At 48.6% G+C, this 19,169-nt stretch overlaps 1 protein-coding gene across 1 annotated transcript in view; it reads right to left on the reverse strand.

The window, feature by feature from the left end:
* DEPTOR (DEP domain containing MTOR interacting protein) overlaps positions 1-19,169 on the reverse strand; it is a 137,592-nt gene that overhangs the window by 90,394 nt on the left and 28,029 nt on the right. Inside the window, exons 2-3 of the mRNA XM_075549325.1 lie at positions 9,273-9,451; positions 8,097-8,220 (exon numbers count right to left, since the gene is read on the reverse strand). Coding sequence (XP_075405440.1) covers positions 8,097-8,220; positions 9,273-9,451 — 303 coding nt within the window. The remainder of the gene's footprint in view (positions 1-8,096; positions 8,221-9,272; positions 9,452-19,169) is intronic.

Raw genomic sequence — 19,169 nt, forward strand, 5'->3', positions numbered from 1 at the left:
TTTGCCCCGTTTTGGTTTTTTACTTCAAAATAAGATAAGTGCTGTGTGCATAGGAATTTGTTCATAGTTTTTTTTTCAAACTATAGTCCAGCCCTCCAACAGTCTAAGGGACAGTGAACTGACCCCCTGTTTACAAAGTTTGAGGACCCCTGGTTTTAATTATGCCTACTGAGTATACCCACAGAGCTGTATTGAGGAACCAACAAATTAACACAGAAAATGCTTCGTAACTCCTCAAGAGCACTCGCTGCCATGGAGTCTACGCGGACTCACAGGGATCCTCTGGGAAAGGGCAGAACTGCTCCTCTGTGTTTCTGAGACCCTCACTCTTCGCAGGGGGAGAGAGCCTCGGCTGTCTCCCCTAAGAGGCAAGACAAGGTGAATCTCTGGCAACTGCTGCCTGCCAGTAAAAGCAAGCTCTTTCAGGGAACACACACAGCAGGTGGATCCTGTGTTCATTCAACAAATATTTGTTGTACCAGCCACTGGGAGGGAGCGGGAGAAAGGTCCCGGGGCAAATGGCAGAGAAACCTGGTCAGATAAAATACACAGAGGGCTTTGCCCCTTTGGAAAGAGCTTCCCCTTCCCTTTCTCTTCAGGCCAGTGGATGCGAGATGCTAAAAGAAGCAGGGACAGTCAGCAGAGATCTGCCTTTTACATCAATTCTTTAATGCGGTGGAAAAGCCCCATGCAGGTCAGACAGGTCTTGGCTGTTTAGGAAAGCCAGAATCGTGCAGCCTTAAACTGAGACTACACTCTACAGGAAGACTCTGATAGTGACTCAGTAGGTCAGGGTAGAATGGCCCCTGTCAGTTTTCGAGACTGTAACTCTTTGGGGGAGTAGAAAGTCCTCTCTTTCTCCCACTGAGCAGCTGGTGGTTTTGAACTTCTGACCTGGAGGTTAGCAGCCCAACGAATAACCACTACTCCAGGGCTCCTTATAACCTACAGGAGCCAGCCCTAAAAACCATCAAACTGTTTGCTACTGAGGCAAATCTGGCTCGTGGCAACTGGTGTGTGTTACCAAGTGGAATGAATCGATAAGGTGTTCCCAGTCTTTAAGGAAGTGGACCGAGAGGCCTTTCTTCTGAGCAGGTTTGCATCACAGCAACCTTTAGCTGAGTAACCAAACAAAACCAAACCTAACCTAACCAAACCTAACCTAACCAAACCAAACCAAACCTAACCAAACCAAACCTAATCTAACCTAACCAAACCGAACCAAACCGAACCGAACCAAACCAAACCAAACCTACTGCCATCCAGTCAATTCCAACTCATCGTGGCGCAAGGTCTCGTGACTCCCACTAGAGCAGAAAGCCTCACCAGTCTTCGTCAGCATGGATACTGAGTTTGAACCGCTAACCTTGCAGTTACTGGCACAACGCTGACCCAACAGTGTGGCCGGGGCTCCCTGGAGGAGAGTAGACCTTGTGCCTATAGTTTGAACCACACAACAACCTCAGAACCTAGGTGAGGCCTCACTCCATGTAAAGACCGAAGAGAATTTAGGATTGGCTAGTCAGTCCCCTCTCTTAATGTGTGGGTGAGGTGCAGCTTTACATTCTGAAGATGATCAAGGTAAGCACTTGAACCTCAACCTCGTCTTCTCACAGTGACTCCTGTGCGCCAGTATACGGAGCATTCGGCAACCCTGCGCTCAACCCTTTGTCTTCTTTTAAAAGGCCCTAATTCTTTGTGAAAGATAATCAGCCGTGCTGTTTGGAGCAAGCACCCCAAACCTCTTCCACCATCTGAAGACTCAAGGTTGTTTTCTGAAGCTAAAATTAGTCTTCTTGCCCAAATCCCAACCCATTGCTGCTGGGTCGGCCTCCACCCACAGCCACCCCCCTTGTGCCCACGTCGCACTGGGCCGCAGGGGACTCTGTGTCCTCTCTGTCGGAGCGTGAACTGGGTAAAGGTGCTCCCCAGGGCTTTTGTGGCTGTGACCTTTCAGAAGCAAGTCATCAGGCCTTTCTTCTCAAGTACCTCCAGGTGGTTTCAAACTGCCGACCTTTCGGTTGCAAAAGCGTTCTTTGAAAACTAAACACTGTCCTCTTGGGGAGAATGTAATTGTGAGCATGCGTGCATGGCTGGGGCACCCCTGACGGTGCAAAAGTAAGAGCAGAATGGTGTGCCGCTGCCCCCACCCCCACCTTGGGCCATTTCCTCAGCATCGGCAGTCTATGGGATGGCCTTCCCGAGCGCTGGGCACAGCAGGCCAGGAAGCACTCCGCCCTGAGCATGCTCAGAAATACCAAGGGCTGCACACAGCCTCCTGGTAGCTGTGCCACACGCTGTGTGCAGAGAGGAGCCACGGTGCTCACACTCCAGGCGCTTTCTACATGGCAGCTGTTTATTCCCCAAGAAGTCCACAAGGCCGGTCTAGCCTGCACCTCCGTTTCCTCGATGGGCTAGCAGAGGCAGCACAAAGGGGAAACCACTTGCTTTGGGTACGAGGTCAAGATTCACCACGACACTAGGCTGTGTCCAAAAAGCACATCATGAAACAAACGGGAGGGGCCGTTTAGGGACTGTGTCGGTCATCACTGACAGAAGCACTAAGGTTTCTGACGCTCTCACTCTGAGCCACGCACAAGCACGGTGCTTAGCAGGCACCGTACAGGTATGTTGTCTTCCTCAATCTCCCTCGACACGGCCCTCCCACAGGGGCCCCAGGCTCATGTCCATGTCTCACTGCGGCTCAGAGAAGTGCGGCCGCCTCCCCATGCAGGGGAACTGAAACACGGGGCTTTGTGGGATGCCACGTCATGACTCGTGTCCCCCACTCCCTTGTAACTCCCTTTATGCTGGGGAGCCCAGGTGGCCGTTTTCTGGCCGCTGAACTAGCATGTGCTTGAGGGTCCGATTCAGAGAGGCTGCAAGGTCATTAGAACTTTAGTTCGGAGCTCACTGGAACGGGAATGTTAGCCACAGCTCCGCCTGACTGAAAAGCAGGCTGAAGACATCCACTCGGGTTCGAAAGGCAGGGCTCCCATGAATCCAGCACAGCTCAGCAAAGCCTCTGCCAGAAACCGCAGAGTTTCACAATGTAAAGCTATTAATAACGGAGCCAGCCAGCAAGCGAGGAGACCAAAGGAAATATTGACAGTGCGGTCCACACCTCCCCCCACGCCCCCCTCCAGTAGGTGAAAGGTTACGGCACAAGCAGCAGCCTCAATGTGTGCCACCTCCTCTCGCCTCTGTCCCTCATTGGCTGCTGTGTCGTCATCATGATAAATCATCGCAGATGCTCCTCCTCAAAGTGGGGGTCCCAGTTTACATCCCGTTTATGTTGGAACAAGGTTTGGGTGAGATCCTCTTAATGTGGGGTTCTCAACCTGTGGGTCGCGACCCCTTTGGGAGTCGAACAACCCTTTCACAGGGGTCGCCCGATTCACAACAGTAGCAACATTGCAGTGATGAAGTAGCAAGGAAACTAATTTGATGGCTGGGGGAATCACCACCACATGAGGAACTGTATGAAAGGGTCACGGCATTAGGAAGGGGGAGAACCGCTGATCGAGTTGCAAGGGCTTTGACCAGCTTCATTTAGAACTACAAGACGCGGTGGCTCCCTCAGCCTCAGCTCCCTCGGATATCCTGAAGATTCCCCATGCGGGTACATCTCGTTTCCAATGTCTACTCTAAAAATTCTGAGCTATTTCTAGGGAATTACATACCCTGGTATCTTATACACTCCATGTTACATTTGAAAGTAGACAATATTTTTTTTTTCAGTAAACATGGATTTTTCTCATTTGCTCTCCAAAGGGCATACAAAAAGCCTAGTGGCAACAAGCTTGGGCTCTGACCTCCTGGGTTTAATGACTCAGGAGATCTTGGACAAGAGATTTAACCTCTCCCACATTTCCCTCGCCGGTAACATGGGGTCAAGAACAGCCTTTAAGGGTCGTTAGGATGATGGAATGAATGATCTTATACCAACTCAGCAAAAACAAAACAAAACAAAAAAACCTAAGTGCTATTATTGAGTCAATTCCAACTCAACTAACATTATCCGCCATTATAATCTCAAACAGAACACATCAAAAGAGAGCAAGGCTTTCTTTCCCAAATATTAGAAACAGCCAAAATTAGGACTTGGGGTCAAATATGCAGGGGGGAAAACCTTGAATATTTAAAATTAACAACTATTCGCTTGTTAATGTGATAAGAAAAAATACCCCAAAATATACAAACTACTAGGTTGTACCGAGATAAATGAAAAAGAGCTTAGAAAATGCATATCAAATTCAGCGGCTCCCCTAGACATAAATGATCAAGCAGCTTCCATTGAACTGTTGCCTCCAAGGGCCCCAGAGTATGTTGCACCCTTGTTCCAGCCAGCTGAAGCTGGTCTGTCGGGCAGCAGCTTGCTCATCCAAGGTTAGTACTTACACCCTTTTCCCAGGGCTACTTTCACAAGCAGTCTGAATAAATTGATGGATTTGGAAAGTGGAACATTGAATGTTAATGATTAGAAAGTCAACTCCACCCAGGAAAGCAGAGAGATATTGATCAACTTGCCTGGAGATCTATTCGTTGTTACAGCAAATATTTCCCACCTGCAATCGCGCGGGCATGCATTCAGTCACAGCAGAGACAGTAAGCCAGAGGAGAAGGCAGCCCCCGACTGTAGGTTGTTTCTGAATGGGACAAATCTTTCGCTCACTGTGCTGTTGCTAACCAGAAGGCGGTTCACAGAACTGCTTGAGACAAAAAGACCTGGTGATTGACTTCCACACAAAGATCAGCCAACGAAACTTCTGCGGAGCATGGTTCTAATCTGACACACAATGCTTGGAGTTGACTCAATGGACATTGCTTTTTTTTCTCTGACTCTTTGTTTCTCACTCATATGGAGTCATGCTGACTCAACGCAGCCCCCTGTGGGGTTCTGGACGGTGACTGTTGAGAGGGTGGAAAGCCCTGTCTTTCTCCTGCCAAGCAGCTGCTGGTTTCGAATCGCCGACCATGCGGATCACAGCCCAGTGCGTGACTACCTCACTACCCAGGCTCCTTATTCGAATGTTGTTTAGAGTCTACTATAGGAAATGGTCAGAGGAGAAATTTTCATACAACTCTTTAATGGGATAGACATGTAAGGGTGTCCCTTAACTAATAACCTTACCCTTCCAGAGAAGGATGCATTTCGTGTGATGTCAAGACAAGTCAGGGTGAGTGTACAGACCGGATGATCTTCCACCCAACATACGAAGGAGCTTGAAAACAGTCTGGGGAAAGATTCCCACTCTCCCAGGAACTCTCTGAAACACACAATCCCAACCCCTCTGCCGGTGATCACAACTCCACGTCTAGGGAGAGGTTGTCTTCCTTATGTTAATGAGGGAGGACTTGTGCAGGGCCTCTCTTGAGTTAAAAGAGACCAAACAGAGCAGCAGAGGAGAAGTGAGGAGCAGAGAGGCAGTGCGCCACATGGAATTCACGCAGGAGCAGAAATTCAGAGAGACTAGAAGTCCCCTCCAGAGCCAACAGAGAGAGCACCTGCCCCAGAGCTGCCCCCTTGCAATCAGACTTCCAGCCTCCTAAACCGTGAGAAAATAAAATTTTGCTTGTTAAAGGCCCCCATCTGTGGTACGTCTGTTATTCCACTGAGTGCCATTTTTCACGAACTCCTGAGAGAGGTCTGGAAAGGAGAAGAGTGACTGAGGGGCTTCCAGACAGAAGGCACAGGGGGTGGGGACCGCACATCGGACCGCCCCTCCCCAATATATGTCAAACAAAATTCTCAGTTCTCCCTCAGACAGAAAAACCCTCTACCACCTAACCCCAACTCATCTCCTGCTGCTCTCCCCACCACGTCCCACCCTCCAAGCACGCTGGTCTTCTAGCCGTCTTTACATATGCCCCCCCCCCCCCCCAGTTCCAGCTCAAAGCCCCGACTTCTGCCTGCTCTTCCTGGAATCCTGTTCCCAGACACCTGAGAGGCTTACTCTATTCAGGTCTCTGCTCACTAGTCACTTCTGGGACACGGAGTTAATGCTTACATACTTGACCCTGTCCATTCTTTTAATTCCCACAGCTGCTCTAGATCAACGTTCTTAGTATTTCCATTTCCCTGAGGAGAAGGCCTCGGTCTATGCAGGGAAAGTATCCCGGTCAGAGCCCAACCCAGGTACAGCTCCAAACTCTGAAATCCCAGTCATGTGATCACCTGCTCCCAGCCCTGCCCATCATCAAACAACAACAACAAAAACCTCACTGCCATCGGGTCACTGCAGCTCACAGAGACCCTCGTGGACAGACTAGAACTGTCCCTCTCGATTGGTTTTTGAGACTGTAAATCTTCTTTTGAGTAGAGCCTCATCTTTCTCTCATGGAGGGGCTGGTGGTTTCAAGCGTCTGACCTTGTGGTTAACAGCCCAGTGTGTAACGCCCCCCCCCACCAGGGCTAACCCCCTCAGCATAGCGGCTCATGCAAGTTTTCACTCCTGCAAGTCTGAAGAGCAAGCAGAGTTACGGAAGGGGTTCCACTGCTCATGGCCTTCCTGCTCGAATGTGGCACTGTTACAATGGTACCGTGACAGAGGCGCCTGACCTTCTCTAACTTCATGAGGCAAGACCAACAGCCCAAGGCTGATGCCTAGGAGGTAGAGGTCAGACATGTCTCCACTCTCCATCCTACTTAGCAGTTCTGATACCAATCAGCCCTCCCACACTATTCTCTCCTTCTTTACTGGGTTTGATAATTCTCTGCAATGGTCACACACAGCTCAGACAAATACTCAAAATTATGGGATTTATTTAGGAAAATTATAGGTCACAATTCAGGTTCAGGAATACTCAAGATACAGCTCTTCAATCTTGGTTGCTGTGATGCAGGCAGGTCTCAGTCTCTCTGTCTTTCTCTCTTCCTCTGCCCCTCAGCTACTCAGTTTAGCCTCTGCTCTGCTCACGTACGTGTTAAAAATATCTTAAAGCTCTGACTGTAAGTGCCCAGAGGCACCCCACTCAGCCAGAAAGCCTTGACCCCAAAGCACTCAGCTCTAGTTCCATATTTTGACAAAATTAACACTCTCAACACTGGGGTACCCTACTCTGCCTGCATGCTTCCTGCTCCAAGGCACTCAGCTTTTTCTCTTTGTGAGCTGTCATCCACCAGTCTCCTGGTTCCTGCCATTTCTAACTGTCTTCTGTGTATACAGCTCTCTGGCTTCTTGGTCTAACAAGATTCTCAGCACAGAGATCCTGAGGTCAAAGGATGTGCTTTCTCCCTGGCTCTTGTTTCTTGGTGGTCCTGAGTTCCCCCTTTCAGCCTCTGGGATAGCATGGCTTACTGTAAGGCTAGCAGGATAGAAAAACTGGCCAAGTCGCTGGCTCCGACCCCTCTATCTTATTTTCATGATCCCACTCCCAGCAACAATGCCATGTATGTTATTTACATAGTTAGCAAGCTTTCTAACCCCTTGGTGAGCCATAAGCTTTTTATTTGCATTTGTTGAGAACTATAATTAATAAGAGTTTTATTAATAATAATAAAAGGCTAGAGGGACATATGAAGTGATTCACTGTACCAGAATTGACGTGGGAGGTGGAGAGTACAAAGACAAACAAAGAAACAAGCAAACAAACAAAAACAGGCAAAGGAGGTTGAGCAAAAGAAAGGTCATCCCTCTTACACATCCTGCTGCTCTTTGAAGTCTGCTCACTCCTTATCTCTTGACCTGACCCTGAACTTCCCGTGCACCAGACACCGCTTCTCTAGCTCTTTCCAAAACCAAACCAGTGCGGTTTTCGACAGGAGTATTTAAGAGGGAGGAGGGCACCCATATCACTCCGTGGCAAACGCTTAGCTCCGCCCTTCTGTTTTCACGCCTGGAGTTTGGTTCAGTTGGTTTTAAATTGGAAAAAAAAAAACTTAAGTAGATTCTTTATTAAGAACCTTAGGGAATCGACTTCATTTCTGGCAATGAGCAAAGCAAATGATAGTTTCCTCATATTAAAAACAACAGTTATGTAATCAGCCCCCAAGGAGCAGCAGCCAGGCTGAAACTATCAGGAGCTCAGACTGAAAGAACCCTGCTCCTGTCTTCAAGTCAAGGTCACCGTCAGGAGATATCATGGGAACATACTTCTCAGAGAGCCTCTGTCCTCTCATGAAGGCCTTCACTTCGTTGTCCAATGGGAAGGTGCCATCATCCTTTCGAAAGCGGTAGAAGAGTTTGACATCCTTGAATTCCTTATGTTCATCGCACACTGCAACACAACATACACAGAACATGCAATGAGCAGGAGGTGGGGTTCGGGCTCACTCGTACTTACTCAAGTGAAAAGAGATGCTAAAAAGTAGGAACAATTCTTCACCATCTCACTTTTCAAGCACATAGATACCTCTGTTAGTTCACATATATCTATTTATGCATCTATATAAACCTAAAACAGAATTAAATGCCAGACAGTGTTGTTAACTAGAGTCAGCTATCATCATCGTCCTCCTCTATTAAGAGAGTCACAAAAGTCAATTCATCATTCACTCCACAATTTTTCTTGAGCCTCATATTGGGACAGATATTGGTGTTTTTGGTTTTTTAATCACAATCTAGTGATAAAGAAAGAAATGTCCCCACGCCATGGCAATGTGACGCGATGAGGTTATGGAAGAGGTAAAACGAGGCTGAAATGGGACCACTCAGAAGAAAAGCCAGCCCAGCTTTATGGAGTGAGAACGTCCACTGAGAGGTGGCTTGTAAGCAGAGACCGGAAAGAGGAGTGCAAGCTGGGCGACAGGAGGGAGACAGAGCATCCCTGCTCCAGGGAGTGATGCAAGGCCTTGGCTGCGGTCTCAGAGTTCAACGGAACGTGCTCGTGAACATTCATTGCCTTATAAGCAACAGCCACCGTTCTGAAACCGGCTCTCTGCCCATAGCTTTGAAGCCTGGATAATTAGCATGGATAAGAGGGTGTGACAGCATGTCCATATATGGAATATTGTAGAGAGTGAAAGTGAACTGGGGACCCTAACACCAGGAGCTGATCAAGGGGCAAAAGAACACGTTTCTCAAGAAAGTATGCTAAGTAATGTCATACGTGGTTTAGAGACGCATACCCAGAAAGTAAAAGTACGAAGAAGAAATGCATAAAAATAAATACAAATAACCCTTGGAGGAGAAAAGGGGGCTGTGATTGGGTTGAAGTATGAGGGAGCTCACACAGTAATGATCTTCTCTTTCGTAAGTGAGCAGGTTGCTGTCAGGAATAGAATGGTCCTTCATTTCCGCTCACGTCCCCTCGACGGCCACCTCACTCACCGTGATGAATAATGCCCCGGTCTGCTAGTTTCTGCATGAGTTTAATTGCCGTCTCTCTGTCGGAAGCCTCCTTGTGCTCGATCAGCCAGTCAATGAGTTCTTTGGCAACAAAGCAGTTGGGGTAGGTTTTAAGATGATGCCGTCTGTCTTTGATCACCTTTTCTTCGTGGAGCCTGAGCCTGGAAAGAAAACGTAGCAATCACTTTAGCAAGATGGACAACACAATCTCTGGCACCCATTCCAGGGAATGGGAACAAGACGGAAACTCTAAATGGACCAGAGGGCCATTAAAGGTGCCTCTGCCAGTTGGTAATGTCCGTCCCATCAAAACTCAAGAGGCTCCAGACAGTCATTCTAACCTCAGACCGGCAAACGTGGGGGAATAACCACTTCAGCCAACTCCGAGCTCCCATGCTACCCAAGGGGGTGAGAAAACCTCTCCACGACCCATCCCCACCTCACTCCCTTCCTCTTTTCTCTCTAGCCGTGCAGTTATTGATTCCAGCATCCAACAAATGCCAACTCTAGAAACCGCTAAGACAGGGCCTTTTCTCCATCGCAGATTGCTCAGGATCCAGCATACTTGCACGGTGATTCATTCACCTAACAGATGTTTATTGAGCATCTACTATAAGCCTAAGTAATGTTCCAGGTACTAGAGACGCCGTTCAGAAGATACACCCAGGTCCTTCCCTCTGTGGGGCTTGTGTCCCAGCAGGGGGAACCTCTGGCTGTCCTTTCCATGGGGCTAGGTAGCTTCTGGGTTCTGCTCTGATTGCTTTAGGTGGGTTGATTCTGAGGATCACCACCGCCTCACCTGGAAGTTATGTCCATTTTGGATGGAGGGAACACTAAAGAACCAAAAGCATCTCGCTATCCAAGGCTCTATGACCTCTGCCCTGACCTCTGGGCTCTCAAAGTTCTCACATCCTTCTCCACCTCCCCACCACAAGCCCGCCCGCCTGGCACGATGGACACACCAAACTCGCCTCCATTTCCAGATCATGTCAGCCACCCACCGGACCTCTGCTCTGGATGCTATTTGAGACACAGACCCTTCTGCTTAGGAACCCCCCCCCCCTTGTGGTCATCAGTGGGCTACTTAAAATTGTCCTAGCCGCCCATGGTTCTTTGTTTTTTTTAAAGGTCCTGCACTAGTGTCCTTTGTGAATCAGAAGGGCATCCTGCTTGGTCGAGCACAGGGCCAGCGAAAACCAGGAAGGCCCTCAAGGAGATGGCCTCAACGGAAAGGCACAGGTGGCCGCCACAATGAGCTCGGCATGGGAACAATTGTGAGGAGGTTGCCCGACCAGGCAGTGTGTCCTTCTGTGCTGCACAGGGTCGCTATGGGTGGGAATGGCTCCAACAACAACGCAGGAGAGTTGCTTATTTCCTGCCGTGATTCTACGCCACATAGCAGCACGTGATAGGACAAGATCCCCATGGATGTAAAAACGAATTCAGGCGTGCTGCGCACTTGGCATTGGGAGAGGTCACGGTCAGAATACCAAACCACCACCTAGTCTGAATCCATCCGCCAAGGGCACAAGCTAGAATGACCCTTTATTCCAGCTGCCCTTTCCAGCCCACGTGCTCAGGAATTTAAATACAAAAGCCCCCTTCCCATCATTCATCCTGAACAAGCGTCAAGGTGATTCTGTCCAGTCCAGCCAAGGAGCTGCTGAAATTGCACCAGCCGGCTTCCTCTTCCCACCCTCGCAGAACAAACACAACTTGGTGGCGGGTGTTAGGAATGCCTACAAAATCTCAGATAAGAAATGCAGAAATTGTTCTTTTGTGAAATTAAAAAATAGCCTATGGAGAACTGCAGCAGACTGTAGCGCTCAGGGGACAAAGGGGGAGAGCGAAAGGACACATTCTCATTGAAAAACAGCATCACAAATCTCAGCCAAAGTCCACACTTCAGTTTAAAAACACAGCACGCCAAGCTGTGGGGCCCACAGTGCGGGCCTGGGACATGGCGCTGACATCCATGTGCCTCAACCAGAGCCGCCGCTGTTCTGACCAGATGTATTGCCTCCACCACCTGCTGTCCTTGGGGATCCGAGGGACCAGGGACAGGCAGGCTGGTCCCCCAAACATAAAGGATGAGCTTGCAGGCAGGAAAAGAAAAGCTTCACATACCGTCTTCCTTTTTAATGTTTTCACTGGTTTCCTTTGTTAAGCTTGTCATTATCAAGACAATGTATGCTGAGGTTGTAAAGGCACCCCAGTGGCGCAGTGGTTAAAGTGCTCAGCTATGTTGGGACGCACACACACCCAGCCCCCACCCAAGCTGCTCCCTGGGAGAAAGCTCCTGCCCTGTGTGTCTGTACTGATTTAAAGCCTTGGAAATTCTATGGGATGAGTCTACTCTGTCTCACAGGGTCACAGTGAGTCAGAATCGACAAGGTGCCCATGAGTTTCAGTTCCAGGGTTGTGTTTATTTAGATAGTAGGAAAAAGTTTAATAGATAACAAATGAAAAATTAAGGGCTCCTTCAAGGTTCAGATGAATGAACAACTACTGAAGCTAAGTAGGTGGTGATGAATTGATTATCGGTGACACTTGGAGACAAGCAAATAGACGTTTGGTACACTTTGGGGTATCTTTGAAATTCTCCTCTGCCGCCACTTCACACAGGGACGCCCACGACAGTTAGTTAGGTGTATGTGCAAAAATGTTCCACAGACATATTTATGGGTATATGTACATAGAGAAATTTCTTTTACACAAGACAGGATCAGAATATACATTTAGCTTCAAGAAAATGCTTGCGCTCTCTCCTCCTACTAAGAGCAATCGAATCAATACGGGTGTAATGGAAAGGGAAAGGCACAGAGATGCTGGGTGTAAACAGAATGAATGTGGGCGTGCGGAGCAGAAGGAATCAATCAATCTCTCACACTCTCTACAGCAGGGACCCACAGTGACTGGTGACGTCAACTGTCCCACTCTCACGACTCTTTTTCAGGAGGGTTGTAAAGGACGGCTGTATTCAGGAACGAGACAGGGCCATGCAGTCTATACAGAGTCCTTCCCAGCCACTTGTCAAGTCGGTTCAACGTCCCACGTCTGCTGTGGGCAGTAGCTCAAGGAACAGAGATGGCAAACACACCTAGGAAGGGAGAAATGAGCAATTTCAAGTCCCATGCTCCCTCGCTGACGCCAAGATGGAGTCTGGCAGACATGATCACGTTACTGTCTGTCGTCCATCAGAATGGAGACATACGTGCTGGGAGCTGACCCCAACAGCGTTCCTGAGGACCAGGAAGGCATCCCCTTAGTCATTTGGCAGATCAGGAAACCAGCTGGCTCAAATTAAAAGGACTTGCTGTTGTGGTTGGGGACTTTGGAGTCAATTCTAACTCACAGCAACCATACGTACGTATGGACGGATGGACGGACATACATACACAAAACACCCCCAGGGCTCCTTCCCAGAGGCCCACGGTTGTTTGGTGTTAGGTGTCGCCAAGCTGGTTCCAGAATGAAACACTTCCCAGTCCTGCGCCATCTTCACAACCTTTCTTATGGCTGAGCCCTTCATTGCGGCCACTGGCTCCATCCATCTTGTAGAGGATTCATGGTCATTTTTGGCTGACCCTCTACTTTACCAAGCATGATGTCCTTTCTCCAGGGCCTTGCCCCTTGTTCACATTTGTCTTTAAATATTAAAGGAATTAAATTTTTATTTCTGCCCTTAATTTCCCTTTTTGTTTCCAGTGTTGCTTTATATATCATTTCCCCCTCCCCCTCGCTTAATGGTGAAAGCACTGATCTGTCTAGCTCATGCTCAGAGGCTATGGAGGAGAAAGAATTCCGGTTATGTTAAAGTGGCACCACTGGGTGAGAATTTAGGTTAAGCAGACATCACATCAAGCACCCATTTATCAGTCTGGCATACTGCGGTGACTTGCGTGTGGCTGTGATGTCACCAGTATTTTAAATACCCGCAGGTCACCGATGGTAGAGACAGGTTATAGCAGAACTTCCAGACTAAGACAGTCTAGCAAGAAAGGCCTGGCGATCGCCTTCTGAAAAATGTGTCTGTGAAAATTCCATGGATTACGAGAGAACATTTTATGACTCGCTTGCTTTGGGCCCACCATCAGGAGGGATCAGCATCCAGTTTGGTGAAGCAGAAGATGGCGAGGGAGACCCTTGTAGGGAGGGACTGGTATAACAGCCTCAATGATGGACTTGAAGTTGTGGGTGATTATAAGCAGTACTTCGTCCTGTTGTAGATAAGATCACTGTGTCAGTCTGGGTATTTTAGAGAAACAAATCCACAGAAACTCATATGTATAAGAGAGAGTGTTATATAAAGGGTAAGTGCACATCAAGAAACCATCCCAACCCAGTGCTGCCCAAGCCCACAAGTCCAATATTAGCCCATACGTCTGACACCAATCCACAAAATCTTCCTCCATCTCACAGAACACATGCAATGATGCCGCCTGCAGTAGGAAAACCGAGTCAGTGAATGTGTAAGCATCTCAGCGCTGGCAGGGGTCTCCACACGGCTGCTCCAGCACCCAGGGCTGCATCGGGGTAGGTCTATGTGGCTTCTCCTCAGGGATGTCTTACAGGAAGTGAGCCTTGCCAGCTGAAGCAGGGAATTGGTTAAGGCAGCTGCACCCTGGTGAGACCATCACAAAGCAAGAGACCTGAGAACTAGAAAGGCGAGGCTCACGGAGCCCTTTATTTCTCTGCCCTTCAATTAACCCCACATGTGCTTATCAGCCAGGTTAGCACAATACACTTTAACTATCTCAATCACCATGAGTCAAAGTAAATGTGCTGGCTGTTATCAACATATATTACACAGGCACTGCACCCAATAGAAACCCAGCCAGAGCTAACAGGAAGTCACCACATTGTCCTCGGGTGACAGACACTGAGCCAGCATTAAGACGACACTAGCAGGGCCAGGCAATAGGCCTGGTGAGTGTGTAGACAGCATCCTGGAGAATCTGTATCCATTCACATGGGATGTTCCACACACACTCCCCAGGGTGTGTGCATGCAAGCTGATGCAGCCCTTTTAAGTCCCTGAGCTCATCCTGGAGATAAGTACAGGGTTTGCCTGGGAAGGTCCCTAAGTCAGAAGGTCCCTGAGACTCACTTAATTCTTCCTGCACACGACCTCTTTCCTAAGAGGTGTCCCGCTCTGAAGAACAAAGGGTGAATGCATCAAGATCTCCAAGTCTGATCTAGTCCTCTGCTGAGTCAGAAGAATGGCACGCTTCTTGCTTGCAAAGCACATTTCAGAGAAGCTCCCAGATTTTTCTCAACCAGGTCATTCATGAATTGGCTACACACCACACCCAGGAGCATTGGGCCATTTCACAGGGGGAAGAAACAAGCCCAGAATGGTTTGGGGAATGAACTCGCCAAGGACACTGAAACACTCATGGGGCTGAGCTGCCCACTGAGCCCCCCGGGCTTGGCTCTCCTGGTGATGTCGTGCACTGTCCAGCGGGGCTTCTGCTCTTGGACCCCTGGTCCTGTCATGCACCCTGTAATGAGAAGGCCGAGGGGCCACTTGGGGTCCTCCTGTTGTTCTTCATCTGTGCACTGGATGCAGTCTCTGTGTGATGCCCGGTGTTGGGGCCAAGTGGACTTGGACTCCCGGTGACAACAGAATGTCTTAGTCATCCCCAGTGTGCTCAAGTCCATGGTTTCAGTTACAGTGCCAATCTCTCCTACCAGGGTGTCCCCTGCCCTTGTCAGACTCCTTCCTACGGTAAACAGGTTTGCTCTTCCATTGAGAGTCGTGATTCTCAAAGTGGGGCATACATGATGCCCCTTCCTTCATCCCTGTTCCTCAAGATCTGCCAAGGACCAGTGTGGTGCTATTCACGTGGCAGAGAGTGAAGAAAATAAATCACCTCCTCCAGGTAGGACTATGAGTAGATCTGACTGTCCTAGTGACGTGCCTAATGATGTCACTTCCTCCCTCCGTACTCCCTCACTCACCCATTACTGTGCAGGGGACCGCCAGCCCCCTGCACAAAGGATTTGAAGTCAAGTTCCATCACTATTCACTAGGTACCTGCAGAAAGAGCCATTATACTTCTCAACGGCTCAATTTATCCTCATCTCTACAATGGGAATACTAGTCAGAGGAGATTCATCAGCGACTTAATCCAGGTATATTTTCCAGTTGTTGTTGTTTAACTGAAACAGCTTTAAAACGGGTCTAAACAGGAGATGAAATGATTCAATATTCCATATGGGCCTGACTGCCATAATCCACTTTCCACTGTTCTGTCTGATACCAGGACCAGGGGTGTGGATAGCCCTGTTACCATGCAGGGTGCTTTGGGAAGCAGATTGATGCAGGCGCCGTTAGGTTGACGTGTGGCACTCTGTCATTTGATCTTCCTTATGATCCGTTTAAAGTTGTTCTAGTTTTTAGTATTTTCTGCTTTCTTTTTTTTGTTTGAGGTTTTTATCTGTTTTACTTTGTTATTCTTGTCAGTTTGTCCATCTGATTTTAATGTTTTTCTGTATATGAAATTCGGGACAGGTCGATCTATAGAGACAGCCACTGGATCAATGATCCCTTGGGAGTATTGCAGGAGGAGCTGGGGGGAAATGGAGAGCCAATAGCGATGAGCTCAAGAACAAACAAAATGTTCTGAAACTGAGGCTGGAGATGATGCACAACCCTCTGTGGTGTGCTCAACCTCCTGAATTGTAGGATATGTGAATTAGATGCCAACTATTAGGCAAAAATAAACAAAATGCGAATAATAAAGCATGCCTCCTCATAAGGCTATTCGGAGGATTAAATAAGAGACTCTATACAAAGTACTTTAGAGTAGGTGTCGATTACTACCCTGGTTATAATGATTTAATAATATATTTCATTGTCTGGTTTTGCCAGAAGTACCAGTGTCATAAGCCACTAAATATCCATTTCAGATACTTTAAAGAAACAAATGCACTCCCTCCTTTACCCTTGTTTCCCAAAGAGGATGCAGGATCTGATGGATGTGTGGGGGTGAATTCAGAGACAAGCAGGTGGACTGGTGTATACCAGAGAGCCTGGGCCGACATCTTCCATGAAAAGACTACAAAGAGAGCCCTGCAGATGGAGCAGCAGGTGAAGGCCAAGAGAATGTTTGGGGGGGGGAAGGGGGGTGCCCAGTCACCCTCTGACAATGCACCGCAGCCTCACTTCCAGAGAGCTCTCGAGAACCCAGCCCCCCCCCTCCTGGGAGTCAACTCACCTCCACAGTAAAATCATTGCCCTCTCTGCCACGGAGTCGATTCCGACTCAGAGCAACCCTGTGGGTTTCTGAGACGACAGATCTGTACAAGAGTAGAACTCCTCCTCCTTCACCACAGTGGTTGGTTTTGAACCACTGACCTTGTGGTTAACAACCCAACTCGTAACCCACTGCCCCACTTGGCTCCTTACTAAAATCACACAACTGTTTTAACTGGAACGAATCATTTAGGTTATCGGGTTCACGCTCACTTTACAAATGGGAAAACAGGGGTGCAAAGAGGCTAGGGAGCTTGTCTGAGTTCTCTGCGCTGGGCTGGAAGCCTGGAGCTCTTGACTGAGCACACTCTTGGCTGGACTCCACATGAGACGGGCTAGCGACCCCACACCAAACCCTCCACCGCCGAGTGCATGCCGACTCACAGTGACCCCGTGGGGCAGCAGAACTTCCCCATATGTTTCCCGGGCGGCGATGGCTATGGAAGCAGACTGCCGCATCTTGCCCACTCCCCGTCCCAGGCTGGGGACAGGAGCTGCGGGTCTAGTATTGATCCAGGAAAGGTGCCCTGGGGACAGGCCTTTTTATTTTAACACCCAGACCACCCGAAGTCACTGGAGAGACTGGTGCATTTGAGCAACTGTTGAGTGTGGGGAATATCTTTTCTAAAACAGTTTCCATTTTATCTTCCTTTCGGGTTTGTTTGCTCCAGCTTCTAATCCTTACATAGGCTTTGGAAGAGGTTGTGGGGCAGCACCTGCAGGTTTAAATTGGGGGGGGGGGGATGGTCCTTCTGGGACTCACTCGTCCAGTTCCTGACCCCTTTCTGTGAATGGCACGACTCACACAGTCGTGTGGCTTACAGCTTGGGAAGCACGTATGCATTGAAGACACTTGCTTTGGAAATGTCTCTGACGGCTGGGGCCTCCACTCGGTTTCGTATCACAGGCTTCTCCGTGGCCTGTCTGTGGGCTCCCAGTGGGGGCAGTTCATGCAGCGAGTAGTCTGCACACAGCCGTGGTCTTTCTTGGCCCACACTGTTACGCATTCTCTTTGTCATCTCAGAAGCGAGGACGCGAGAGAGGGCAGAACTGTCTTTTCGGCAGAGACAACACTGAAGACGGTCTCAGGCGGATTTGAGACAAAGAAGAAACTCTATCGAAAGTACAAAAATGAAAAAGAAAATAACTTATAAATTATCAAGGGTTCGACTGGAGGCCAGATAGCAGGGGTAAATAGCTCTCTGCTTCATCTTCCTACTGACAAGACACATGATGCCTAGCTGATGGAGCCAGAGCCCTGTAGTTCAAGGACCCACATGGAGACTCACTTCAAAATGGAGACATTTCTACTGCCATAGGATCCACAAGACTTCCCACCCATTGATTGCCCTGTGATCTTCCTGCATTCGGCATCATTCCAATGAACTATTTTGAAAGATGTTCGTCAAGTTCTGCCAGCACTACAACCGTGGGATTCATTTCATAATTAGGAGCCCAGGTGAAAATGGATAACACGCTGGGCTGCTAACCATAAGGTGTCTGGAAGCTCTCAGAGTGGCCTACAGAAGGAAAGTGAAGACAGAGAAAGAGCCTGGTCTCCAGAAGGCTATGTATCTGGGCCACACCTCTGAGTGAGGTCATTAGGCTGAAAACTGATTGAAAGGCTGAAGTTCATCCCTATGCTTTCATATATCTTCAAGTTGCACTAAATCAATAAGACACACACATTCATATAATTATTGAATAAAACATTATTGAACAGAAAAAAAAATTATCAAGGGTTCATGAGGGAGGGAGGGAGGGAGGAAATGAGCTGATACCAAGGGCTCAAGTGGGAAGAGAATGCTTTGAAAATAATGGTGGCAGCGTATGTGCAAATGTGCTTGACACACTAGAGGAATGTGTGGATTGTGATAAGAGATGGAAGAGCACCCAATAAAAGTATTTTTAAAAAGAAAGTCCTTTGGACTGCCAAAACAATGCAGTCGTGTGTCTTGGAATGAGTATGGCCAGAATGCTCTTCGAGGTGACGTGGTCGGGAAACTTCGTCTCGTGCACTTTGGCCACGTGGTCGGGAGAGGCGAGTCCCTGGGAAAGGACCTCACCCTGGGTAAAGTCGCAGGGCAGTGAAAGAGGAAGGCCTTTGGCCAGATGGACGGGCACCGTGCTGTCAACGATGGGCTCAGTTAGGACATTGTAAGGAGGAAGTAAGGAGGAAGTAAGGAGGAAGTAAGGAGGAAGGGCTGGGCAGGGTTTGGTTCCATTGCACACAGGGTTGACTTGAGTTGGAACCAACTTGGTGGCCCTTAACAGCCACAGTAACACCCACTTTATGGGAGTCCTGTGTTGTGCCAAAAGTTAAGGCGCTGCCCAGCTACTGAGCTAAAAGTTGGACGTTTCAGACCCCACCAAGGTACCTCGGAAAAAATACGTGGTGATAACCATCCACCGAAAGCCCTGTGTCACACAGTGCCCCTCTGACCCCAATGTGGTCGCCAAGAGTCGGAATCAACTCAATGGCAAATAAGGTTTGGTTCTTCCTGAGGTTTTGTTCGATGGCTGAGGTTTTGCTCTTCCTGGGACAGGTACAAGACTCTCTAGTCCCACTTTACAAAGACCCACCCACTGCCAGTGAGTGGATTCCAACTCATCTGGGC

The sequence above is a fragment of the Tenrec ecaudatus genome, chromosome 5 (genome assembly GCF_050624435.1).
Source record: "Tenrec ecaudatus isolate mTenEca1 chromosome 5, mTenEca1.hap1, whole genome shotgun sequence".
Classification (NCBI taxonomy): domain Eukaryota; kingdom Metazoa; phylum Chordata; class Mammalia; order Afrosoricida; family Tenrecidae; genus Tenrec; species Tenrec ecaudatus.